At 36.2% G+C, this 20,944-nt stretch overlaps 1 protein-coding gene across 1 annotated transcript in view; it reads left to right on the top strand.

Moving 5' to 3' along the window:
* The window catches only part of LOC129217769 (trichohyalin-like), a 150,957-nt gene that overhangs the window by 89,476 nt on the left and 40,537 nt on the right, over nt 1-20,944 (top strand). Inside the window, 3 exon segments of the mRNA XM_054852113.1 lie at nt 10,058-10,396; nt 18,555-18,740; nt 19,820-19,981. Coding sequence (XP_054708088.1) covers nt 10,058-10,396; nt 18,555-18,740; nt 19,820-19,981 — 687 coding nt within the window.

The raw sequence follows: 20,944 nt of genomic DNA, 5'->3' as shown, positions 1-20,944 counted from the left end.
AATCATGTCTTCAAATATGCAGGATCGTCAGACACAATGGGGTTGTTTCTTTCAGTCAAAAGTACTACTTTTAGTCACTGAAATTGATAGAATGAGTAAAAAAATAACATGGACCCAGAAAATATTTTCATTTTCCCAACAGTTATTTTTTAATTAATTTTTTTAAATGTCCGATTTTTCAAACAAGGCGTGGTCTTTATAACGTCATAAATAATGCAGTTTGGCGCATCTTTCTTCCATGTTATGATAATCAAGAAGCCAATTTAATATTGTGCTCTACGATTGCTATTAACCCTATCGTTGCCAATGCACGTGAGTAAAGATACGAATTAAATATTTTGTTCTGTGAATGGCAACATTGAATGGCATTTCATCATTTGTGATGTCACATGACAGAAGCGTAAATAATGAAAGCGCACCGATTTAAGTAATTTTTTAAAAATATTAAACTTAAATAAATTATTTAAAAAATGGTCAGATCCTATGTTTTTAAGCATGTTCTTTCAGAAAAAAATACTTTTGAAATTTTGGAAACGACACCATTTTCCAAAAAAGGAATGTTTTGGGAGGTCACAATGGTCTCCCATCGGTGTGCCCCTGCTGCGATATTATGATGAAAGCGATACATATAATTACGACCCACAATAGTATTCTGCCGTGAGCAGGTAAAAGAAAGTAACTGCAAATTGTTCTTTTCTTTTATTTATTATTTTATTATTTTTTATTTTTTTTGCACTTTTGTCATGTAATGTACGTTATCTTTACTGTACAAGCTCGCTTATTTGGTTTCCGCTGAAAAAAAGCGCGATAAAAACGTTTAATTCCAACATTTTCCTATTCGCAACTCCAATAAACTACAGGGGGCGCTGCAGCCACTGTCTATTGGCGGACGAAAAAGGTAAAACAAACAAATGCCATGAATTATCACTTGCTTTGGTGCTTAGTGAATGACAGTAATTTTTCATCGTAATTGCGGGAAGCTTTCTTTTCGATTCTTCTGAAATTGCATTACATCATAATATGTCTGAAGCCTGTAATTTACCCTAAAGAAAACACGTGGAATGGAATGTCTTACCTTTTTCTTTGGTATTGTTAATCACCGCAAGGTAGAGTATTCGAGCTCTGGAGTTGCGAATTGTTAGCATTAAATACAACAAAAATTTCTTCAAACATCTCAAAAACTCATTTCTGCAGATACTGCCGTTTACCTGCTCGCGGCAGTATTGTTGATGTTCACTGTTAAAAATCAAGTTTAATATTTCACCGTGAAATTGGTTAAGTATAGCAAACTTTAGCTGCGACCATCTTAAGTTTGGTTCTAAGTTTGAAATAAATCCGCCTTCAAGTAAGGAATCTACATAGACTTTCAGTTTCCCCGTAGGAGCTAATGTTAAGTTTTTTTAAACTGTTCAAAATTGAACAAAAAATAGTTCAAATCAGAGAGTGAAATATGGGAATGAGGTGTCCTCGCCGAGATCTTTCGAAAAAAAAAGTTTGTTCGAATCGGACTATTCATTCAAAAGTTATTAGGGAGGGACAGACAGACAGACCGACAGACCGGCAGACATTTTTCCCCATCTCAATACCCTACTTTCCAATTTTTAATTTTTCGATATTTATTTAATTATTTTATTTATTTTGTTTTTTTTTCGCGGCATTTTTAAGATGCATTAAGCCTTCTTTCATGCTTTTTTTCTTCTTTTTCTGACTTTTACTGTGAAAGTAGGCTTGTCATCAACTAGTCATCACCAAAAACAGCACTACATTTGTAAATCTAGTCATCAATAAGATGGTTGCGACTGAATTTTGCTACATTTTAGCATATTTCTTTGTAGAACATTGAACTTGATTTTTAAGAGTAGTAAAATGATGAAGTAAAATATAAATGTAAGTTTAGATGGAGTTATTTGCCCCTTCCCCACACAATAATAAAAACATTATACTTGCGAGAACCTAGACCCATATTATAAGAAAAGAAAGTAGGAAATACTTTTTTTTTTAATGTCTGATTGTGTGCCTAAAATATATATTTCCAACTGGGACATAGGGAAACCTAGATCGCGTTGTTGCCATATTTGAATAAATAAACACATAAATAAATAGAAAAACTCTATAGCATGAATACGTTTGTTAAAACATTGCTAAAATAACTGACGACCAAACGGCACGACCTTGAGGGTCACGGATTTTGACAAAATTCTAGCTATAGGTTCATTCCCACTAGATATGAGCGCAGGTAAAGCGGTTTGACTGCATAGGCCGTAGTTTCTCTGCAACGAGGATCGAAAGTTGCTAGTTTGGAAATGCAGTGGCGTTTTCATTGGAATTTCTTAACTTGACACTATGTTCGATCTCCCATTATCTTTTTAATCTTTTGTTAATAAATTGAGTGTAAAGGAGGACGCGTATTTATATTTATAAGCATGATCTAAGTTAGTTGAAAAGTCGAAACAATCTTGTATTTTTGTTCTTTTGTGTGCCATTGTGCAATAAATCAGAGTGTTTTCTCTTCTCCCATTTTTTGCTTATTAACGTGGGATATCTTTGATAGCAGACAATAAATATCCAGTTAGAGTAAATGTTTTTATTAGCAAACGATAAATACTTGTTACTAGCAGACGATTAATATAACATGAAAATAATTAGTTTTTCATTTGCAAGCGATAAATATCCTGTGACTATGCATGGCCCCACTGAATGCGCTGGCGCTTACCAGGCCTTGACAATTTTTGACTTTCCTGTGTTAAACCGGGGCAACTATTTCTGCACTTGAACATGGCCACACTAGATGGAAAAACTTCAAAACTTCATATTTGCCCATTCTGACCGCAAGGAGGCGCCACAAGCCACGGTTGAATCCACCAATCAACGATAAGTTTCAAAGTTTGTTTATTTTAATTAATTTATAGTACATCGAACAAACATCACTAAATTGCAAGATGCTAATTTTGAAATTAAAGGTTTCAATTTAATTTTACATGCTCATTTATAGCTTGTGTTTCATTTGTTGTATTATTTTACGCTTTATGGAGAAAGTTAATTATTTAGAGGATTATTTTTTATTTTAATGGACTTTTTGATCTTGTTTCTTGGCTTGCTTCGCTTACAAATATTTTAAGAAGAGAAAATAATTTATGGTATCGCCAAATAAGTACTTTATATGTAACTTGAAATAGTCCCTGACAATAAGTAAAATTAAATAACCGCCATGTTAAAAAATACACCGCTACGTACCTATAACGGAAAATTACCCCCTCCCTTTTTTTTTTTTGAGAAATGCTAGATATTTAGCGCTGCTCCTAATGCTATACAATTAGATTACAAATATTTGTAAGCAGATCTCAGACTCCTGCGGATTCTTGATGGTCTACTGTGTGTGCGTATTTTATTTTTCCAACAGAAAATTCATATCCTAATTTCCGCCAAACTTGGCGATCAAATTTTCTGCAAAGTTTCTAGTTCAAAGCTCCTTTCTCATTCATGCTTAAAGTGTAGAAAATAGTTTTTTATGACTAGAATTCAATGTTTACAGAATTTTACATCCCTAAATATTTTAATTTTCTTAAAAATATCGCAAAAATGTCAAGTAAAAAAATTCCATATCATTGTTTTACTTTTGCAAGGACAACATAAATTTTATGTGGAATTCTCCCCTGATAGAATGTTTTAGAACATCAACAGTGTTGATATTTTATAAAATAATCCGTTCCTTTTTTTTAATTAGTTTCACAAATTTATGTGTAGATATTTGAGGAGTTTCTTTCCCTGTTGCATAATTTGTTAAACGTTAAAAATAAATTTAAAAAATCATAATAATTTGAATTTTGGCTGCTTAAGTTCGAAGTAGGTTATTCACGATCATGAATTGCGATAGGATCCTACTCGCTGGGTTTCTTGTTTCTACAAATGGAATGAAATAGAAATGACCCAGAAATGTGCACCCGTCATAATATGATTGTTGATTTTCTGGAATAGATAATACGAGGCATATCCATTAGCAAAAAAAAAAATTCTGATGCGGTAAATAAGATAAATATTTTATGCTTGATATCCACCAGTACACTTTATCATAAATATTATTTACTGCGTGAACACTTTATTACAATTGAATTATATATATTGAAGTAATAGCACCTAGGATGTTATAGGTGAGGCGGGAGGGTGGAGTGAGGATAGAACCTGAGTTAAAGTGAACGCTCTCCGGTCTGTGCGCCTTCCGATCTGTGTGTGTACACCCAAATCTGTTTTTGTACGGTCTTTTTTTTTTGTGTAGTTTATAAAAATTAATTATAAAACGAGCGAAAATTATTTATCAAACGAGTGCGTTGTAGTATCATCAAGGGTCGACAGGGGTATCCGATGGGAAGTCACTGTGACTTTCCAAAAATTTCTTAATTCGGGAAATTTTTCGGGAGTCGACAAAATTATCATCGCTTGGTTTATTTTGATTTCGTTTAAATATAACATTTTGGGTATTTTTTACGTGAGACTTTTTTTTATGCAGTCCCTATCCACCGCATAAAAAATATTTTTTAACTCAGTTGCGAAAACTTTTTAAAGCTACTGGTGAAGTTTCAAGTATTTTTTTACACGATTTTTTTATGCGGTCCCTATTTACCGCATAAAAAGAGGATTGGGTGTATATATATATATATATATATATATATATATATATATATATATATATATATTAATGCTCAAAGCGTGTGAATCAACAGGGTCGTTTCCGAAATTTTAAGTTTTTTTTTTTTTTGAAAGAACATTTTTAAAATCTTACGATCTGACCATTTTTTTTAAATAACTTGACTAAGTTTAATGTTAAAAAAAATGCATTAATCGGTGCGCTTTGATTGCTTACGCTTCTGCCGATGACATCACAAATGATGAAATGCCATTCACTGATGCCACTCACAGAGCACAATATTCAATTAGTTTCTTTACTCACATGTGTTGGCAACTATATGATTGATAGTAAGCGTAAAGTGCAATATGCAATTCGCTTCTTGATCATCATAACGTAGAAACGCGGTAGACAGATGCGCCAATGTACATCATTTGTGACGTCATAAAGACCACGCCTTATTTTCAAAATCGGACATTTAAAAAAATTAATTAAAAAGTAAGCGTCGGGAAAATGAAAATTTTTTCTAGCTCCATGTATTTTTATTTATTTTTTGATTATTCTATGAATTTCCTTTCGTAAGGAAAAAAAATCTGCACTAAACGTTTGTGCATTTCTATGCGTATTGTACACTGATATACTACTAAAATCTACACTAAAGTTATTATAACATGAGATGTGCTAAAAATGGAAGGGGGAAAAAGATAAATGACATTATTTTGGTGTCCGTAAAATATTGGTGCGAGAACCACGGACCCGTCGTAGAACCATGTAGTAGTCACACTCTGAATTTTAAATGTTTTTAAAATTATGTTAATGGTTCATTTTCTTAAATTGCCATCATATTTTGAACTTTTCTATTGTTCTTTTTCATTTGAAAAATAATATTTCTAACCAGGCCTGTCAAGTGGGGATATCACGGGGGAGGGGGCAATTATGACACCCCTAAATTTTGCAAACATACTGAAATTAGGCATTTTTGCTCGTATTTTGTTTTTTCCCGAATGCAAAACCTTTGCCCCCCCCCCCCCCCCCCCAATTTTAAATGTCGGGCCTCCAAGCGTACATTTTTAATTAAATTCTGGTAATCGTTGTAAAATATACACTACATTCCGAGCGAAAAGAATGGCAATTGTTAACGTAAATTCCTGTACCCCCCCCCCCCTCTAATCCTCATCAGGGTCAAATGGGGCAATAAAAAGACCCTCTCATGTTTTGAGAAATGAATGTACTGTCCAACCACGGATTGCGAGGAATTTTCAAACATCCAGATAAGATAAATCGATGTGAATAAGAGGGAAAAGTAAAAATTTGATGAGCGTATTCCGCTCATTTGCATAAGACTGCTTCTGCAAAAGCTGGCATCGCTAAAAAATAATAGATTCGTCCATTTCCGGCTGTAAAAAGGATGTTTGTCTTTCCATACAATCCGTGGTGAGACAGTATTTACAGATTGCGGAGCGTGTTTTTTTTTCGATGTAATTTATTGAGCAAATAAAATTCGCATGTAAATGAGCATGTAAAATTAGAAATGAGGGCTGCCTGCCATACATCATCAATCTCAGAACTGTTGTATCCAAAAAAGATACCCCAAGGGATTTTCAATAAAAAAATTTGAAAATTATTTGCAAAGCTTTCAAAAAAAAAAAAAAAAAAAAGCGTTTGAAAAAATATATTAAGAATTACGCATTAATATTTAAAAAAATTATGTTTTCTGTGTTTATTTAAATTTTTTTTACGCGTAATTTTTGATATGATATTAAAATAACAATAAGAAATGCTCTTCACCTTTGTAATACAATGTTTATTCAGCACTTTTTCTCTTCATTCCTTCTTTTGAAATTAAAATTTTCGTCAAATGACGTAAGCCCGATAATAAGTCGAGAAATCACGTATTCACAGATGCCAAAGCGCCAACGCTCACAATCACGCCAAGTGGAAACAAAAACAGGGGTAGCCAGTGGCGCCCTCTTTGTTGCCATGAGTTTCAGCGATTGCCACGGCCGTTAAGTATTCAGTGGGGCCATGGACTATGTTATTTCGGCATTCAAGTTATTGAAATTAAAAGTAGGAGCCAATTTGAATTTGAGAACCGCTTATTAAAAACTAGTATTCAACTTAATTAATTCAAAGATAAGCATGCAAACGGCTCATTCTGCAGTACAATAGCAGAAAAAGCGATAAAAATAGTAATTTTAAAGGAAATTCCATAGCATTTCCGGGTCCAAATGATCAACTTTGGACCCTCGTTGCAGCCGAACTAGGGCCTATGCAGTCAAACCGCTATACCTGGGTTCATATATAGTTGGAATTAACCTACATCTAGAATTTTGCCCAGATCCGTGACCTTCAAGGTCGTGCGGTTTGGTAGTGAGAAATAATATTGTCTTTAAAAAATGTTCGTCAAGTTTGTGGTAAAACTTTCAGAGCTAACGCTGTTACGGATTCGAGTTTTTGCCTTGTTTGCGGAAAGGGGAGTAATGCGGCTCGTCTGCTCAGTTCTTGCTCCAGATTTTTCTACAATTCAGTGGTCCTTCTTTATCCGTTTGTATAAAATTTCATCTTCCCTGTTGAAGTACTAGGCCCACGAGTTGGTTAGTTGAATCAACTTTACGAAAAAAATTGTCTATCAACTATTTGACTGGCGTTTTTCGTTATGTTAACACGAGGCAACTTAGTTAAATCAACTTTTCTTTTCGAAAGAAAAGAGTACATGAAAAAAAGTAATTTCATGTCTCACGCCGCTGGACAAAGGACAAGACCGAATGTATTCGAGCAGCTGCTTCGTAACGCTGGTGAAACCATAGACTAATAATAAGAGTAGACCGAGCTTTCCCAGACTTGCTGATGAAAAAATTGGTTCATGGATACATCATGTGACTGGTGGGAGGCTTGGCGAAAACTTTGGCAGCATGGTTGCTAAATGGCAACATTATCTATAGTTTGGCACTCGACATGTATTTTAAGACAGTTTTTTCATTATAATTTTTTTCCAGGTGCAGAGATTGAGCTGTTTTTCTTTTAGTTATGCATTATTTTGACATTAGTAATTAGTTTTTAATCAGTTTTCAATAACTTTTATTTCATTTGGAACTGCTACGTCAGCATTGGCGTGAACGAAACGTTTTGAGTTAACGCAAAAATATACTAATCGGTATCTTAAATTGAAATTGTAGGTAAAAATCTTACCGTTTGCCGATTCTTTTTGGGCGCTTGCATCCTTAATTGCTTAGAGAGTTATTGAAATTGAATAAAGAAAATGCACAATACTATCTACACGAAAAACTCACTATATCAACAAAATAGTAACAACTTAGAATAACAAATTTAAAAATCGGACTCCATGAAAGATCATTCTTCCGTGTTCCATCAATTCTATTTATTTTATTTCTCGCGGACGTTGATCGTCTGCTACGATCAACGCCCGCTGTTACTAGGATACCCACCAGTCACATGGTTTGGTTTATGAGCAGCAAAAGGGTTGCCATAGCTCGGTCTATTCTTATTATTAGTCTATGGGTGAAACTGAACAGAATTGACTCAACTAGTTTACTCGTGCGTAAAGCAAACGCTTGGTAATGTCTTTTAAGTTGATTCAACTCATCGAGATGAGAATGGCGGCGGCACATGTGCCTGATGAGTTGACTTTTGCGTGAAGGTTGCCGGGTGATTAATTTTATTTTCTACCTGGATAGATTTCCTAAGAGCCAAAAGTTGATTTGACATCAAAAGCCAGCCTCCCCTCCCCTTATACCGATGCGATTTCTCCAGATTGTTTGCTATTTCGATTCAATGTGTGGGGTCGATCTAGAAATTCTTTCCCAGACCACACTCATCGTGAGAAAAACATGTTACGCTGGTGTTTTATATCTGTCACCAAAATGGAAGCTGGATAAGTATAGGACCACACGTAAATACGGCTTTTGCTCCCCTTTTCTGAGAAATGTTTGAAATTAGATCTTCAGAATAGCTGAATTTTATCCGAAGCTGGACATTTGTTGTGCACATAAACTTTCTCCGTTTAGTGTGATATGATGTATGTGACACTATAGGGTACATTTTTCAACCACCCTGTCAACATCGTCTGACTGTTGTAAACAGTGGTGCATTCCCCGCCAAACGATTCCCCGTATATAAGAGAAAGTAAATAGGTCAAAGGGGGAGACACTCGTAGAGCAGAGAGCTGGGAAGTCACAGACGATGGCTCTCATAGTTCAAAATATCTTTATAACATTAAATAATCTGAAATTTGTAATATAGCTGTAAATATTGATCGCATTAAACGTCTCTAAAAGGCCATGCATTCTCTTGTCATCTTTACACAAGAGGTGGAAAAAGTACAGCCTAGTCACTCAAGATAGCCTAAAATAGTCTTTAACTTCCTAAAAAAAATTGCCTTCGCACTTATAAGCTCCCCTCACCGAATCTGCAAATAACCGCTGCAAATTAACTTCATAAGCAATGAACCAAAGTAGTAGATCAAATATTTATATTTTCAAAAGTAATTAATGAAGTTTAAAGATCTGTAATCGTTTACATTTAAGGAATGAAACGTTTGAACACAATGTGGACGGATACTGTTGTCGACAATTTTGTGGGATCATGACTCCCATGACCCTCCCCTTGTATCCGCCAATGAGTATGATTACTTAAAATACACCAGCCAGCTCAGTTATTTCATCCGAGGACTGCAAGTTTCGTGCTTTTTAGCACTCATCAGCCCGGAATAGGAATCTCGTGAGCTGGAGGCGAAAAATCTCTTAAGGGATCCAAGAGAGCCAAACAAAATTGTAGCTAATGCAGAATTAGCAAACCAGATGAGCGACAGCAGCAATGGTGCGGTTCAACTCAAAGATTGATGGCAAAGCTAAGGTATTTTGTAGTAAGTTACCGCCCTAATTAACTACCGGTTTGTTTGGCTCTCTTGGCTCCCTTTAGAGATTTTTCGCCTCCAACTCACGTGATTCCTATTCCAGTCTGATGAGTGCTAAAAAGCACGAAACTGCAGTCCTCGGATGGAATAACTGAGCTGGCTGCTGTATTTTAAGTATTTCTGCCTTAGCCCTGACTTTTGGGCGGTAACTTACTACAAAATACCTTAGCTTTGCCATCAATGTTTGAGTTGAACCGCACCATTGCTGCGGTCGCTCATCTGGTTTGCTAATTTTGCATTAGCTACCAGTTTGTTTGGCTCTCTTGGCTCCCTTAAGAGATTTTTCGCCTCCAGCTCACGTGATTCCTATTCCGGGCTGAAGAGTGCGAAAAAGCACGAAACTGCAGTCCTCGGATGGAATAACTGAGCTGGTGGTGTATTTAAAGTATTTCTGCCTTAGCCCTGGCTTTAGGGCGGTAACTTACTACAAAATGAGTATGATTGTGCGCATAAACTGAATTTTATCCTCTGTGGCAAAAAAAAAGCATATTTTCTTTTTATAGGCGGAGACTTCCCTGCGCGAGTCGTCCGACAAGCTGCGCAAGGCGGCCTCCGAGCTCCGCCGGGAGCGCGAGGAGTGGGCTCAGGAGCGCGAGCGCCTGGAGACGGAGCTGCGGCAGGAGGAGAAGCGCAGGGAGCGCGGAGAGCGAGAGCAGGAGCACCAGCTGCGCCTCAGGGACGAGGAGGTGCTGCGCGCCAAGGAGCGCGTGGTGGCGCTCGAGAGGGAGCAGAGGAGGACGCAGATGAGGGCCGACGAGGCGGACGAGCTGCAGCTCAAGCTCAAGGCCACGGAAGGTGACCTCCAGAAGATGAAGGAGGAGTACGATCACCTCACGTCTAGGGTAAGTATCCTCCAGAGTGAGCGTGACGGTGATAGTACGTTTCAACAAAATACTAATAGAATAGAAAATCATTTATTGATCTATAAGGCATTACTAAAATAAAAGTAGCTCTCTGGGCTGGTAACAAAACAAGAAACCAGATTTAAACTAACCTTGATTTAGTTTCAGAGTCCATATACAGTCGAGTCCCGACTCACGCGAGGGATGCGTTCCAAGACTCTTTGCGTAAGTCGAAATTTCGCGTTGTGGAAAAATACATGCATACAAATTTTTTAAGCATACCAAATACTTTTAGACATCTATAAACACCCCTCAAACTGCTCTAAAGCATTCCTTAACCATAAACTAGTTTCTTGCATAAAGAACTGAACTTTCACTGTATTTAAAAAATAAAAAACTGTTCTTCAACATAAAATACTGTTCAGATGTACAAAATCAGTGATCAGTGGGAATGAAGACATAAAATAAAACAACACTGTACGCACAGCATGTAGTAAAAGTAAAGTGATGCACATACATAACAGTAGATACAGTAGCAATATTTAAGAGTTAAAAAATGACGATAGTGATGATTTATGCTCTATGATCAGATCGTTATTCTTAACTAATACATTTTTAAATACGGTTGCTTCGCCTTTTCTTTTATAACGTTTCAATTTGTGGCAATATCTCCTCTTCCTGGTCATTTTATTAATCCACAATACAAGACAGGGGTGCCCACAGGGGGGGGATTATGGCGCAAGTTGCGCCATCAAAATTTGGGGGGGGGGGGGGATTTTTTTCAGAAGATTTTTTTATTTAGAACATGAAATTTTGGAATTTTGGAAAGAAAAAAGGGGCCGTCGCCGTAGCTAGACCCCCCCCCCCCCCGTTTATCAGAAGTGTGGCCGCCAATTTCATTTTAGCGATGCAACTAACGAAGAAAAAGGAAAACTCTTCGTTGTTTTAAAAAATTAAAATAGCAATTATAAATGAAAAAGTGAAATAATAATGACAAAAAGTATTTTTTCTTTCAAATTTGAATAGAAAATGTAATCTTAAAATACAATTTAGGAATATCCATGATTCTATTTTATCAAGAGTAAGTAAGGGCCGCAGAAATGTATACTTCAAACATTTTTATTAACACAAAAAAAGTTTTCAGTACACTCTACACTAGACCGCAGAATGCTTATGTCTGCCAAGTCGGAAACTATGGGCTCGGCTCGAATTAAAAACATTGTGCATAGAGTAAAATTTGAATAATGGGAGGAAGGACAGGCAAAACCGTGCTTCATGGTTCTGCAGTTAAAAAAAATAAATAAATAAAAAATAAAAATACATAAATGAATAGGACAGCCCATAGGGGGTCGCCGAAATATTTCCATATGTATAGACTTTTCTTTCTTTCTTTTTTTTTTTTTTTGATGAAAAATGTCCTGAAAATCATTGCTAAGTGGAGAAAAATGTATTGATCGCCGAAATAAATTTGAAATTGAGAGATAGAGAAAAAAGAAAAAAAAAAAAAAAGAAATAGTTAAATGCAAAGAGAGACTCAAAGTATTATAATGAATACTCACACCAAAAGTTCTAAATGTTTGAAAGTAAAAATCGTAAGTAAATCAAAGTTTGATCAAGAGATGCAGGTGGCATATTTAAAGCAAAATGACTATGGAATAGAGACCTAAGGTATCGCAGAAAATTACCACATCCATTCAAAATGTTAAAAGTCCTTTATTTAAGGCCGCAAATGCTTGTATTGCAAGAAACAGAAAATATTGTTTGGGAAATTGAAATCTTTATTATGGAAAATCCAAGCAAATAATCGTGTTTGGCAAAGGAAAATTAGAAAAAAATATTACCACAATATGTTTATCAATTATTGAAATTTACAATGAAGATAGGAGGGACGTAGACAAACTGAAAGGAAGAGTGGGGAACTCCAAACCCTTCTTTTTACGTCCCCAAAGTTGGCCTGGAAGTGAGTTTTTAAAAATTAGGTTTTGAAAAAAATCACGGGAAAACGTTCTCAAACCTTAACCTAACGTCATTAAAGATAGCCTATACCTAAGTATTTAGGACTACAATTTCGAAAAGCTGTGAGAGGGCTCCCAAAGCAACCTCCGAGAAACGCCCTCTCAATTAATCATTCATCATCATTTAAGGTCTAATAAATTTCGTCTTTTTACTTTAATTTTAAAAAAAGAAAAAAATAAACCTCCCTGAGGTGTTCCGAAACTGTTGCTCTCCAAATATTACCGAAGGTCCTCAAAAATTTCATTGTTATGGCTTCAATTCAGAAAATTTTTCGAGGGAGATCTCCAAAACCTTCTATTCCTCTAACAGTATTTAAAATCGTCTACGATTGCGTTAATTAAATTTAATATCGAAAATTTGCTAGGGGAGGACTCCGAATCTCTCCACCCATTAACATTACCGAAAGTCTTCTAAAATTGCGGTTTCAACAGATCGAAATTTTTTCGGGAGAATGCCCCCCCCCCCTCTCTCTTTCTATCTCTCTCTTGCCAACATCATCGAAAAATGTCTTAAACCTCGCTTTTAGTGTTTCGATTACGAAACATTTCTGGTCTCGAGCCCCTTCAAAACTCCCCCTTCCCCCTTTCATCGAAGGGTGGCTTAAATTACGTTTTTGGAGTTTTAATTTCAAGAAACTGGCGGTGCACTAAATTTTAACAAAAAAAAAAGTCTACAATAGCGTTTTCAAGGCTTCAAAATTTCAAAAAATTTCGGGTGGGAGCGTATCTCTCTTCCCCTTAATATCACCATAGATCATCTAAAACTGCATTTTTCAAACTACAATTTTCAGATTTTTCCCGGGGGAGAGCCCTCAGGCTCCCCTTTACGTGTCACAATCACAAATAATTCACAATTGGGAATGCGTGCTTGAAGTTTGCATTCTGAAAAGTTATAGAACGATGACCGCAAGTCTCTTCCTCCCTTAACATCACCGTAGGTCGTCTAAAACTGTTTTTCAAACAACAATCTTGAAAATTCTCGGGGATGAGCCCCAGACCCCCTCTTCTGAACATAATTAAATATAACGTACGCTTGTGTTGAGAAAATTTGGAAAAATTATCGGGAGAGGCCATCCTGGACCTCCTTTCCCACTTCCTCGCAAACTTAAAATATAGTCTAATTATGTCTTCAATTTTGAAATAATGCAAGAAGGTAGCCCTCCAACACCTCCTAATTCTGATTGAATATTATCCTTACGATTAAATTTATATTGCTAGTATTAAGGTCTAGTAATATGACTATCCCTGCTAAACCAGAAGCCAAATCTTCTCTCTCTCTCTGCATATTTGAACATGCGTTTGAAACAATTGACGGGCCGCCAAAAGCGTATTCCCCCCCCCTTCCCCAGTTTTTTTTGACCTAGCGACGGCCCTGGTACTCTTTCCAAAATTTAATGATCGTGTCTCTTTTTCAATGAAGGGAACATCACAGACAGCATGGAGTTAGTGTCCGTTTCAAAGCTGGATCAGACGATTTGATTTCTCTTCAATTTTTTATAAATTTTCTGGAAGTAGCACAATTTTGCATGATGAATGCGTGTGTAAAAATGATGAGAGGGAGAGAGGTGAAAAATGTTTTATTGTTTGTAATAATTCTGACCAGTATGCTCTAGTCTTCCATTGATCCATTTGCACCTCAACAATCGTTAAGAACTAGTTTTGAAGTTTCCGAATACCATATTTTTTATCCCTCCAATTGACAATTAATATATTTTCTTCATTAACGAGCTTAAGCTTGTGAAGAGTTTTTCATTTCACTTTACTCCCATCTTCTCAACCATTTTTAAACTGATTGTTTCAATTTATCATTAGATGATTTTTATTAAAACTTTCAGCGATGTTGGTTTTCGCTGATGGAGGTGGAACAGTCTGTTCTTAAGGTGTTTAAATTATGTTTCGTAAATCATATTTACTTTCTTCTATATCTGATATGTATAGAAGGATATTTGATTCATTAAAATTCTCGAGTTCTGATTTTCGATGTGTGCTGAATAGCTGAATCCATTTTTCACGATTTCCGAAAGATATCTTTCACGGTGCGTCTGATCCATCTTTTTTGGATATGCAACTTTAATTTTGGAAAACTTCCAGGAGAGCGCCCCCCACTGTAGCGCCAGAATAACACCCTCTTTATCATCAAGAGTCAACTAAAACTGCGTTTGTCGAACTGCAATTTTGAAAAATTTATAGGAGAGAGCCCCTGATTCCCCCCGCTTTCCGTAACATGATCAAAGACAAGCCTAGAATTGCGTTTTTGGAGTATCAATTTCAAACAATTGCCAGGGGAATGGCACCGAAATTCACCTTCCACTAACATTATCCAGATCTATCAAAACTGCGTTTTAAAAGCTACAAGTTCAAAAATTTAAGTGGAGCGCCCCTCTCTCTCCCCCCCCCCCCCTCTCGTCTACATTATTAAAAAATCGTGTTAAATTTGGTTTTCAAGGCTTCAAATTTCGAGAAAATTCCTGAGATCTTCCGAAAACTCGATTTTTTAACGTCACAAAGGTCGGCTATAATTGCGATTTTAGAGCTTCAATTTCAAAAAACTGCTTTTCCCCAAACCATAGATAGCGTTTTTAGGACTTTAATTTTGAAAATTTTCCTTTGGCAAGCCCTAGGATCTCTTCTTTCCCTAACATTATCACAGATAGTCTAAAACTGCGTTTTTAGAACTACAATTTTGAAAACAAAGGAAAAAGCCCTCTTTCACACAACGTTAAACTATCTGCAATTGCGCTTTTAAAGTTTCAATATTGAAAAATTACCGGGAAGGACACACCAAATCTTTTATCCCCCAAACATCACCAGAGATCGTCTAAAACTGGTTTTAAAACTACAATTTCGAAAATTTTCCGGAGCAGAAGCCCCAGGACACCTTATCTAAGTGACAATAAAATAAGATTCATAGTTTATAGATTCATATTGTAAACATCTAGTAATGACTCCATCCCAAGCCATAAAGTTGAATCCACTCTTCCTGTAATTGTTCATACGTTTGAAAAAAAAATAAGGTGTAGCAAAATTCAGGGGTACCAAAACTTGTTCACTCAAGGTGCACGTTTTAAAATTTAGGAAGGCAAGGCAGGTCAATAATCCAACAATATTTCAGTTCAAATGCTGTTTGTTAGCGCTACCCCAGTCCCCCCATGAATTTGACTGGAAATTACGCACTCTAAAAACTGTTATATTTAACCCGATTCGAAAGCGAGAAAAGTTTTTTTTGGGGGGGGGGGATTTGCGCCATTGAGCTTGGGGGGGATGGGCACCCCTGATACAAGAGCAGCTTCTATTTTCATTATAGTTACTTTGCTAGACTGCTCTGAAAGCTTCAATATTGAAACTAAGTTCTGAACTTTTACGAATATCTTTTTGTTTTGACTTATATTGTATGTGTGGAAGATTCACTCATACTTATCGTCGCGCTGCCGTCGATGTTTTGTAGTTGTTGAAGCACATCGAGAATCTTAGCCTTTTTTTTTTAAATTGTTTTAATCAGAAACTTTCTTTTTCTTCCCATCTTTACAAGTTTTAGATGAAGGTGGCACGAAGGTACCATTATATTTCATCAACATTTATATTTAGAATGGAAAAATAAATAAATGAAAGATGCTGAGTGGTTATTTGATGCAGTAGACTAGTTTGGTAAGGGAACTTTGGCTGTTAGTGATGCTCAAAAGGGATGTTATAACATTCACAAAATCAATATTTAGTAGCCAATAACGAAGCTTATACTTCCTTCCGAAAACATTCGTGTTGTGGGCGAAAAATTCGCTTTAGCTCTAAAATTCGTTGCTCGTGCAAAATTCGCGTTATAGCCATTTCGCGTAAGTCGAATCACATTGTAGCGGGAGTCGACTGTATACTTAAAATCACGAATTACTACGCCATCTGAAGGATTTACGTATTAACGTTGTTCTTCCCAGGTGGCACGTTTTCAGCTTGAGCACTGCCATTCTTGCCCACCGCATAGGTGGTGGTGCGCAAGAATGTCCAGGTGGAGTCCCGGCCGGGGCAAGAGTGTACTCATTTTCACCCCACTGTGTCGACGAACAGACGGGCTTTAATCCGTTTGGGATCACATCATGAGGATTTATTTACTTAAACAGAGAAAATATAGTGCGAAATAAAATCAATAACGTATATGCAATAGTACAGTAATGTTATAGAACACATCGTGTGAATAAGTATTTTCTGTTACACATTATGGGACATTAACAGTGCATAGTTTGAGCAATGTAGAGCAATAGGTATAATGATCCTATATTATGTAGTGTAGAATCCCTTAAAACTAGCTGATGTGTGCATCACATGACTTCCTTTTACGCCAATTTAATGATAATAGTAGTGCCTTGGAGTAAGCCAAGAAACACTTTAAATATTTTTGCCCCAAGTTTGTTGTGAACTTTAAAAAAAAAAAAAAAAGTTTTATACAAATTAATTTTCCCAATGTTGGACATTTTAATGTGATTCAATGGTTAATTCTCTAAATATCGCCAATAGTGGCCAAATTTATAAAAATAAATAAATAAATAAAATAATAATAATTAAAAAAACTGCCAAATTTGTCGCCAAGTTAGCGAAGAAACTTGGCGACCAAAAGCTTGGCGATATGTTGCTAAGTGTTTGCCAAATTATAACACCACTTGAGTTTGCATTGATATTAACAATGATTTCCCCCCAAAAAGTTGTAAAAGACCCCCTTAGGTACGTCCGAATGCAACCAAAAGGGGAGGTGCACAACTAGATTCCACTAGGAGTCTGCATACTAAATTTTAACTTTCTAGGACATATCGTTTTTGAGTTATGCGAGATACATGCGCACATACGTACATACGCACATACATACGTACATACAGACGTCACGAGAAAACTCCTTGTAATTAATAAGGGGACCGTCAAAATGGATATTTCGGGTATCTATACGTTCTTAGGTATATATCCACGTGTGGTCGGGTTGAAAAATAAAAAAAACTCAACATTCATTCGGGTGAGCAAAATGGAAATTAAGGTCGATTTTTGAGTGAAATTTTTTTCACGAATGCAATACTTCCCTTTTTGTAAAAGGAGGTAAAAATGTGGGCAAGAATATGATTAGCCGGTATAGCATTTTCTTCGCAAAAAAAAGCCGCTTCCCCTTTAAGCTGCATATCCTCCTATGGTAATTAAGGGTACTTCGTGCTCTGCCTGTTTAGCCAAAGGCCAGTGTTCAAGATGGTTGTTCATTGGGTTACAACCAAAATGTAAATCCTATTGGCCCTCAACTTATTGAATTTTTTTCAGTCTGATAAAACTGAAGTGCAGTGGTCAAATATTGAAGCCCTTAATCAAATTTAATAACTAACAATTGTATAACTAACTTGCAGGGAAGGGCCCTACCGGATCTTTTGCTAAGATAGCTTGAGGATGTAAACTTCAAAACCACCACTTGAGGCTGACAAACTTCTCTGAACCTTGAGGATCCTTTAACTATCTGTTTCAATGTACTCGTGCAATCCTCCGATGCCGAAAAAGCTAACAAGAGCTGGCTCCACATCTATTTGTCAAGAAACAGACAGCACAGCACAGTGAGATGTTTCAAAACATAGCGAAGCACAATTAAATATAGAATTTCAGCCCTTTAGAGAAACTGAACCACAGAAAGAGAGCAAGGCAGGAAATCGACTGACTGAAACTGTCTTAAACAAGAGCACATTGCATGGTGTTCTGCAAGAGATTTCAACAACATTTCTCGTATAATATTTAGGGGCTGCCCATAAGTGATGTCTAATTTTTTTTCAACCTCTTAGATCTTCTCCTCCATTGTCACATAGTGTCGTTGTTTATCGCTTCTCCCCTTGTCACATGTCACTATATTATATATATAAAAATGCTTATTTTAATCAAAATCTGTGATGTCACACTTCTTGTTTTGGCCTACTCCTTTATCATAAGCTGTCACAATTTTCCAATCCCCATTTCAAGCGTGACATTGATTGTGGAGGACCTCTTATTATTTTTCACTGCATGATTCACTTTAGATGTTTTAAAAAATGTATTTCTTTCGTATCAGCAATTGCACGTATATCCGATTTTTTTTTCTTCAAAGCATTTCGCTTACTGTGACACTACGTTAAAGAAATCGATTGTGTCTTCCGCTTTAGTATGATCAATTGGAGGATGACTTCGTGAAGACGAAGGCCGGGCTGGTACAGGAGAAGGAAGTGGCCGAAAACACCGTCAGTAAGCTGAGGCGGGAAGTGAACGAGCTTCAGTTCGAGATGACTTCCACCAAGGACACTTACAACAGCAGACAAGACGCCTGGATTAAAGAGAAGCTTGACTTGCAGGTCAAATTCATTGATCAGTTCATTTTTTGGATTAAATTGTTTCATTCTAACTCTAAAAAACTGTATGTCCATAATTAATGTCTTTAAAGGAAATATGAGGGTTAGGCATAAAATTATTCTTTTTTCTTGGCAACAAAATTTATTCTTCTTGTTTTTTTTTTATTTTTATTGTTATTGTGTCAAAAAATTGAAGAATCCTGAAACAGAGATGAAAAGACATATATTTATATACTCCCTAAAAGGCAAATTAAATGCAACTAAATCAGTATAAACCTAAAATGTGTTGGGTAAAAGGGAGCTGGTAAATTGCACATTAAAAGAAGCAGGAAAGATGAAATTCAAACCTAATTTATTTTATTTATCTTCCACGTGACAAGTAAAGCAACTGGAAACCAGTTCTGTTGCAATTATAGACCATAGAGTAAAGACATTACATAGAGAGGTCCCGCTACACTAAGAAATTGAAGCCGGAAGTTGCACCGCTGTATCCCAAGATCCTTAGCTTCTTGAGATACATCTTGATTCAAAACACTCCATTACTGAATCTCAATTGGTTGTAAATTTAATCTTAGATATCGTTGCAAGTTTATGAAGCACGTTTTCGAAATTGCACTAAAACATGAATTAAAATGCAAACCAATATGCCAGCTATTTTATACGGTCCCTTTGCGAGAATGGTAAAACTATCCTTGCGAAGCGATCATGTAATCATAACCCAGCTCATCATTGCACCGCTGTATCCCATGATTCCGGCTTCAATTTCAACTCCCTTTTACCATGGACGGAGCCTCTCTATGTATATTTCTTTACTCTATATTGTAGACATACTGAAGAGAAAAATGTAGTAAACATTGAAATGTAGTAAAAAACTTTTTTCAGTCTCATCTTGAAACAATGATAACCCCTACACAGTTGCTTAGGAACACGCTGGGCGGAAGTCTCCGTATGTCTTCTTTATGCTGCCTAGTCCTCACCCACAACAGTTTAGCGTCAAGAAACACTTCAAGTGCGCTAATCGAGTTTGTTTCCATTTATTTCCACTAAGCCAACTAATGAAGGATGTTTGTTTATTCTTGCAGGAACGAAGTAAGGAACTGAGCCGACGTCTTGAGAGATTGAAGTCAGTGGAGCAGGACCGTCGCCACCTGCAGGATTTGGTGGAAGAGAAAGAGACCCTGATCGAGTCCTACAAGAAAGAAGAAAAGCATCTCAAGGAGGAAAGAGAACGACTCAGGAAACAGGTGGGGGAAACGTGGATGATTCGGACACTATATTTAAGCTTATGGCTTAAAAACTATATGGCTCTAAGCTTATGGCCTAAAAACTATATGACTTTAAGCTTATGCCTTAAAAACTATATGGCTCTAAGCTTATGGCTTAAAAACAATATGGCTCTAAGCTTATGGCTTAAAAACTATATGACTCTAAGCTTATGGCTTAAAAACTATATGGCTCTAAGTTTATGGCTTAAAAACTATATGGCTCTAAGCTTATGGCTTAAAAAATATATGGCTCTAAGCTTATGGCTTAAAAACTATATGGCTCTAAGCTTATGGCTTAAAAACTATATGGCTCTAAGCTTATGGCTTAAAATCTATATGGCTCTAAGCTTATGGCTTAAAACTATATGGCTCTAAGCTTATGGCTTAAAAACTGTATGGCTCTAAGCTTATGGCTTAAAAACTATATGGATCTAAGCTTATGGCTTAAAAACTACATGGGTCTAAGCTTATGGCTTTTTAAGTTTTCCCACAATCTTTTAAAATTTTTGCTCTAAACCTTTCTTTTAATATTTTTCAACTTAACTGTTGAACATATTGTTCCAAATCTTCCCACTTGAAAGAGTTTTGATCCAGCACTGTAAAAAATTTTGTGCAACCTTACTCCATAAAATCGGTGGCAGTTTAGCTGCCTCTACTACTCTGGAGTAACTTAACTGATGTAACTGGTGTAAAGTGACACATCGCTTGTGGAAGGTCAGGGGTGCCCATCCCCCCCCCTCCAATCAAGTTCAATGGCGCAAATTTCCCCCCCCCCTCCGCCCAAATTTTCCTCAACCCTGTTTTCTTTTTTTATTTTTTAGTTCTCTCTTTTTTTTATTTCATTTATTTATTTATTTTTTTCAAATATTTTTTATTTATTTATTTTTAAATATTTGTATTTATTTATTTATTTTTTAACATTTTTTATTTATTTATTATTTT

The sequence above is a fragment of the Uloborus diversus genome, chromosome 2 (assembly GCF_026930045.1).
Source record: "Uloborus diversus isolate 005 chromosome 2, Udiv.v.3.1, whole genome shotgun sequence".
NCBI classification, from domain to species: domain Eukaryota; kingdom Metazoa; phylum Arthropoda; class Arachnida; order Araneae; family Uloboridae; genus Uloborus; species Uloborus diversus.
Note: the sequence above shows the minus strand (reverse complement) of the source record. Positions and strands in the feature narration are given on the sequence as shown.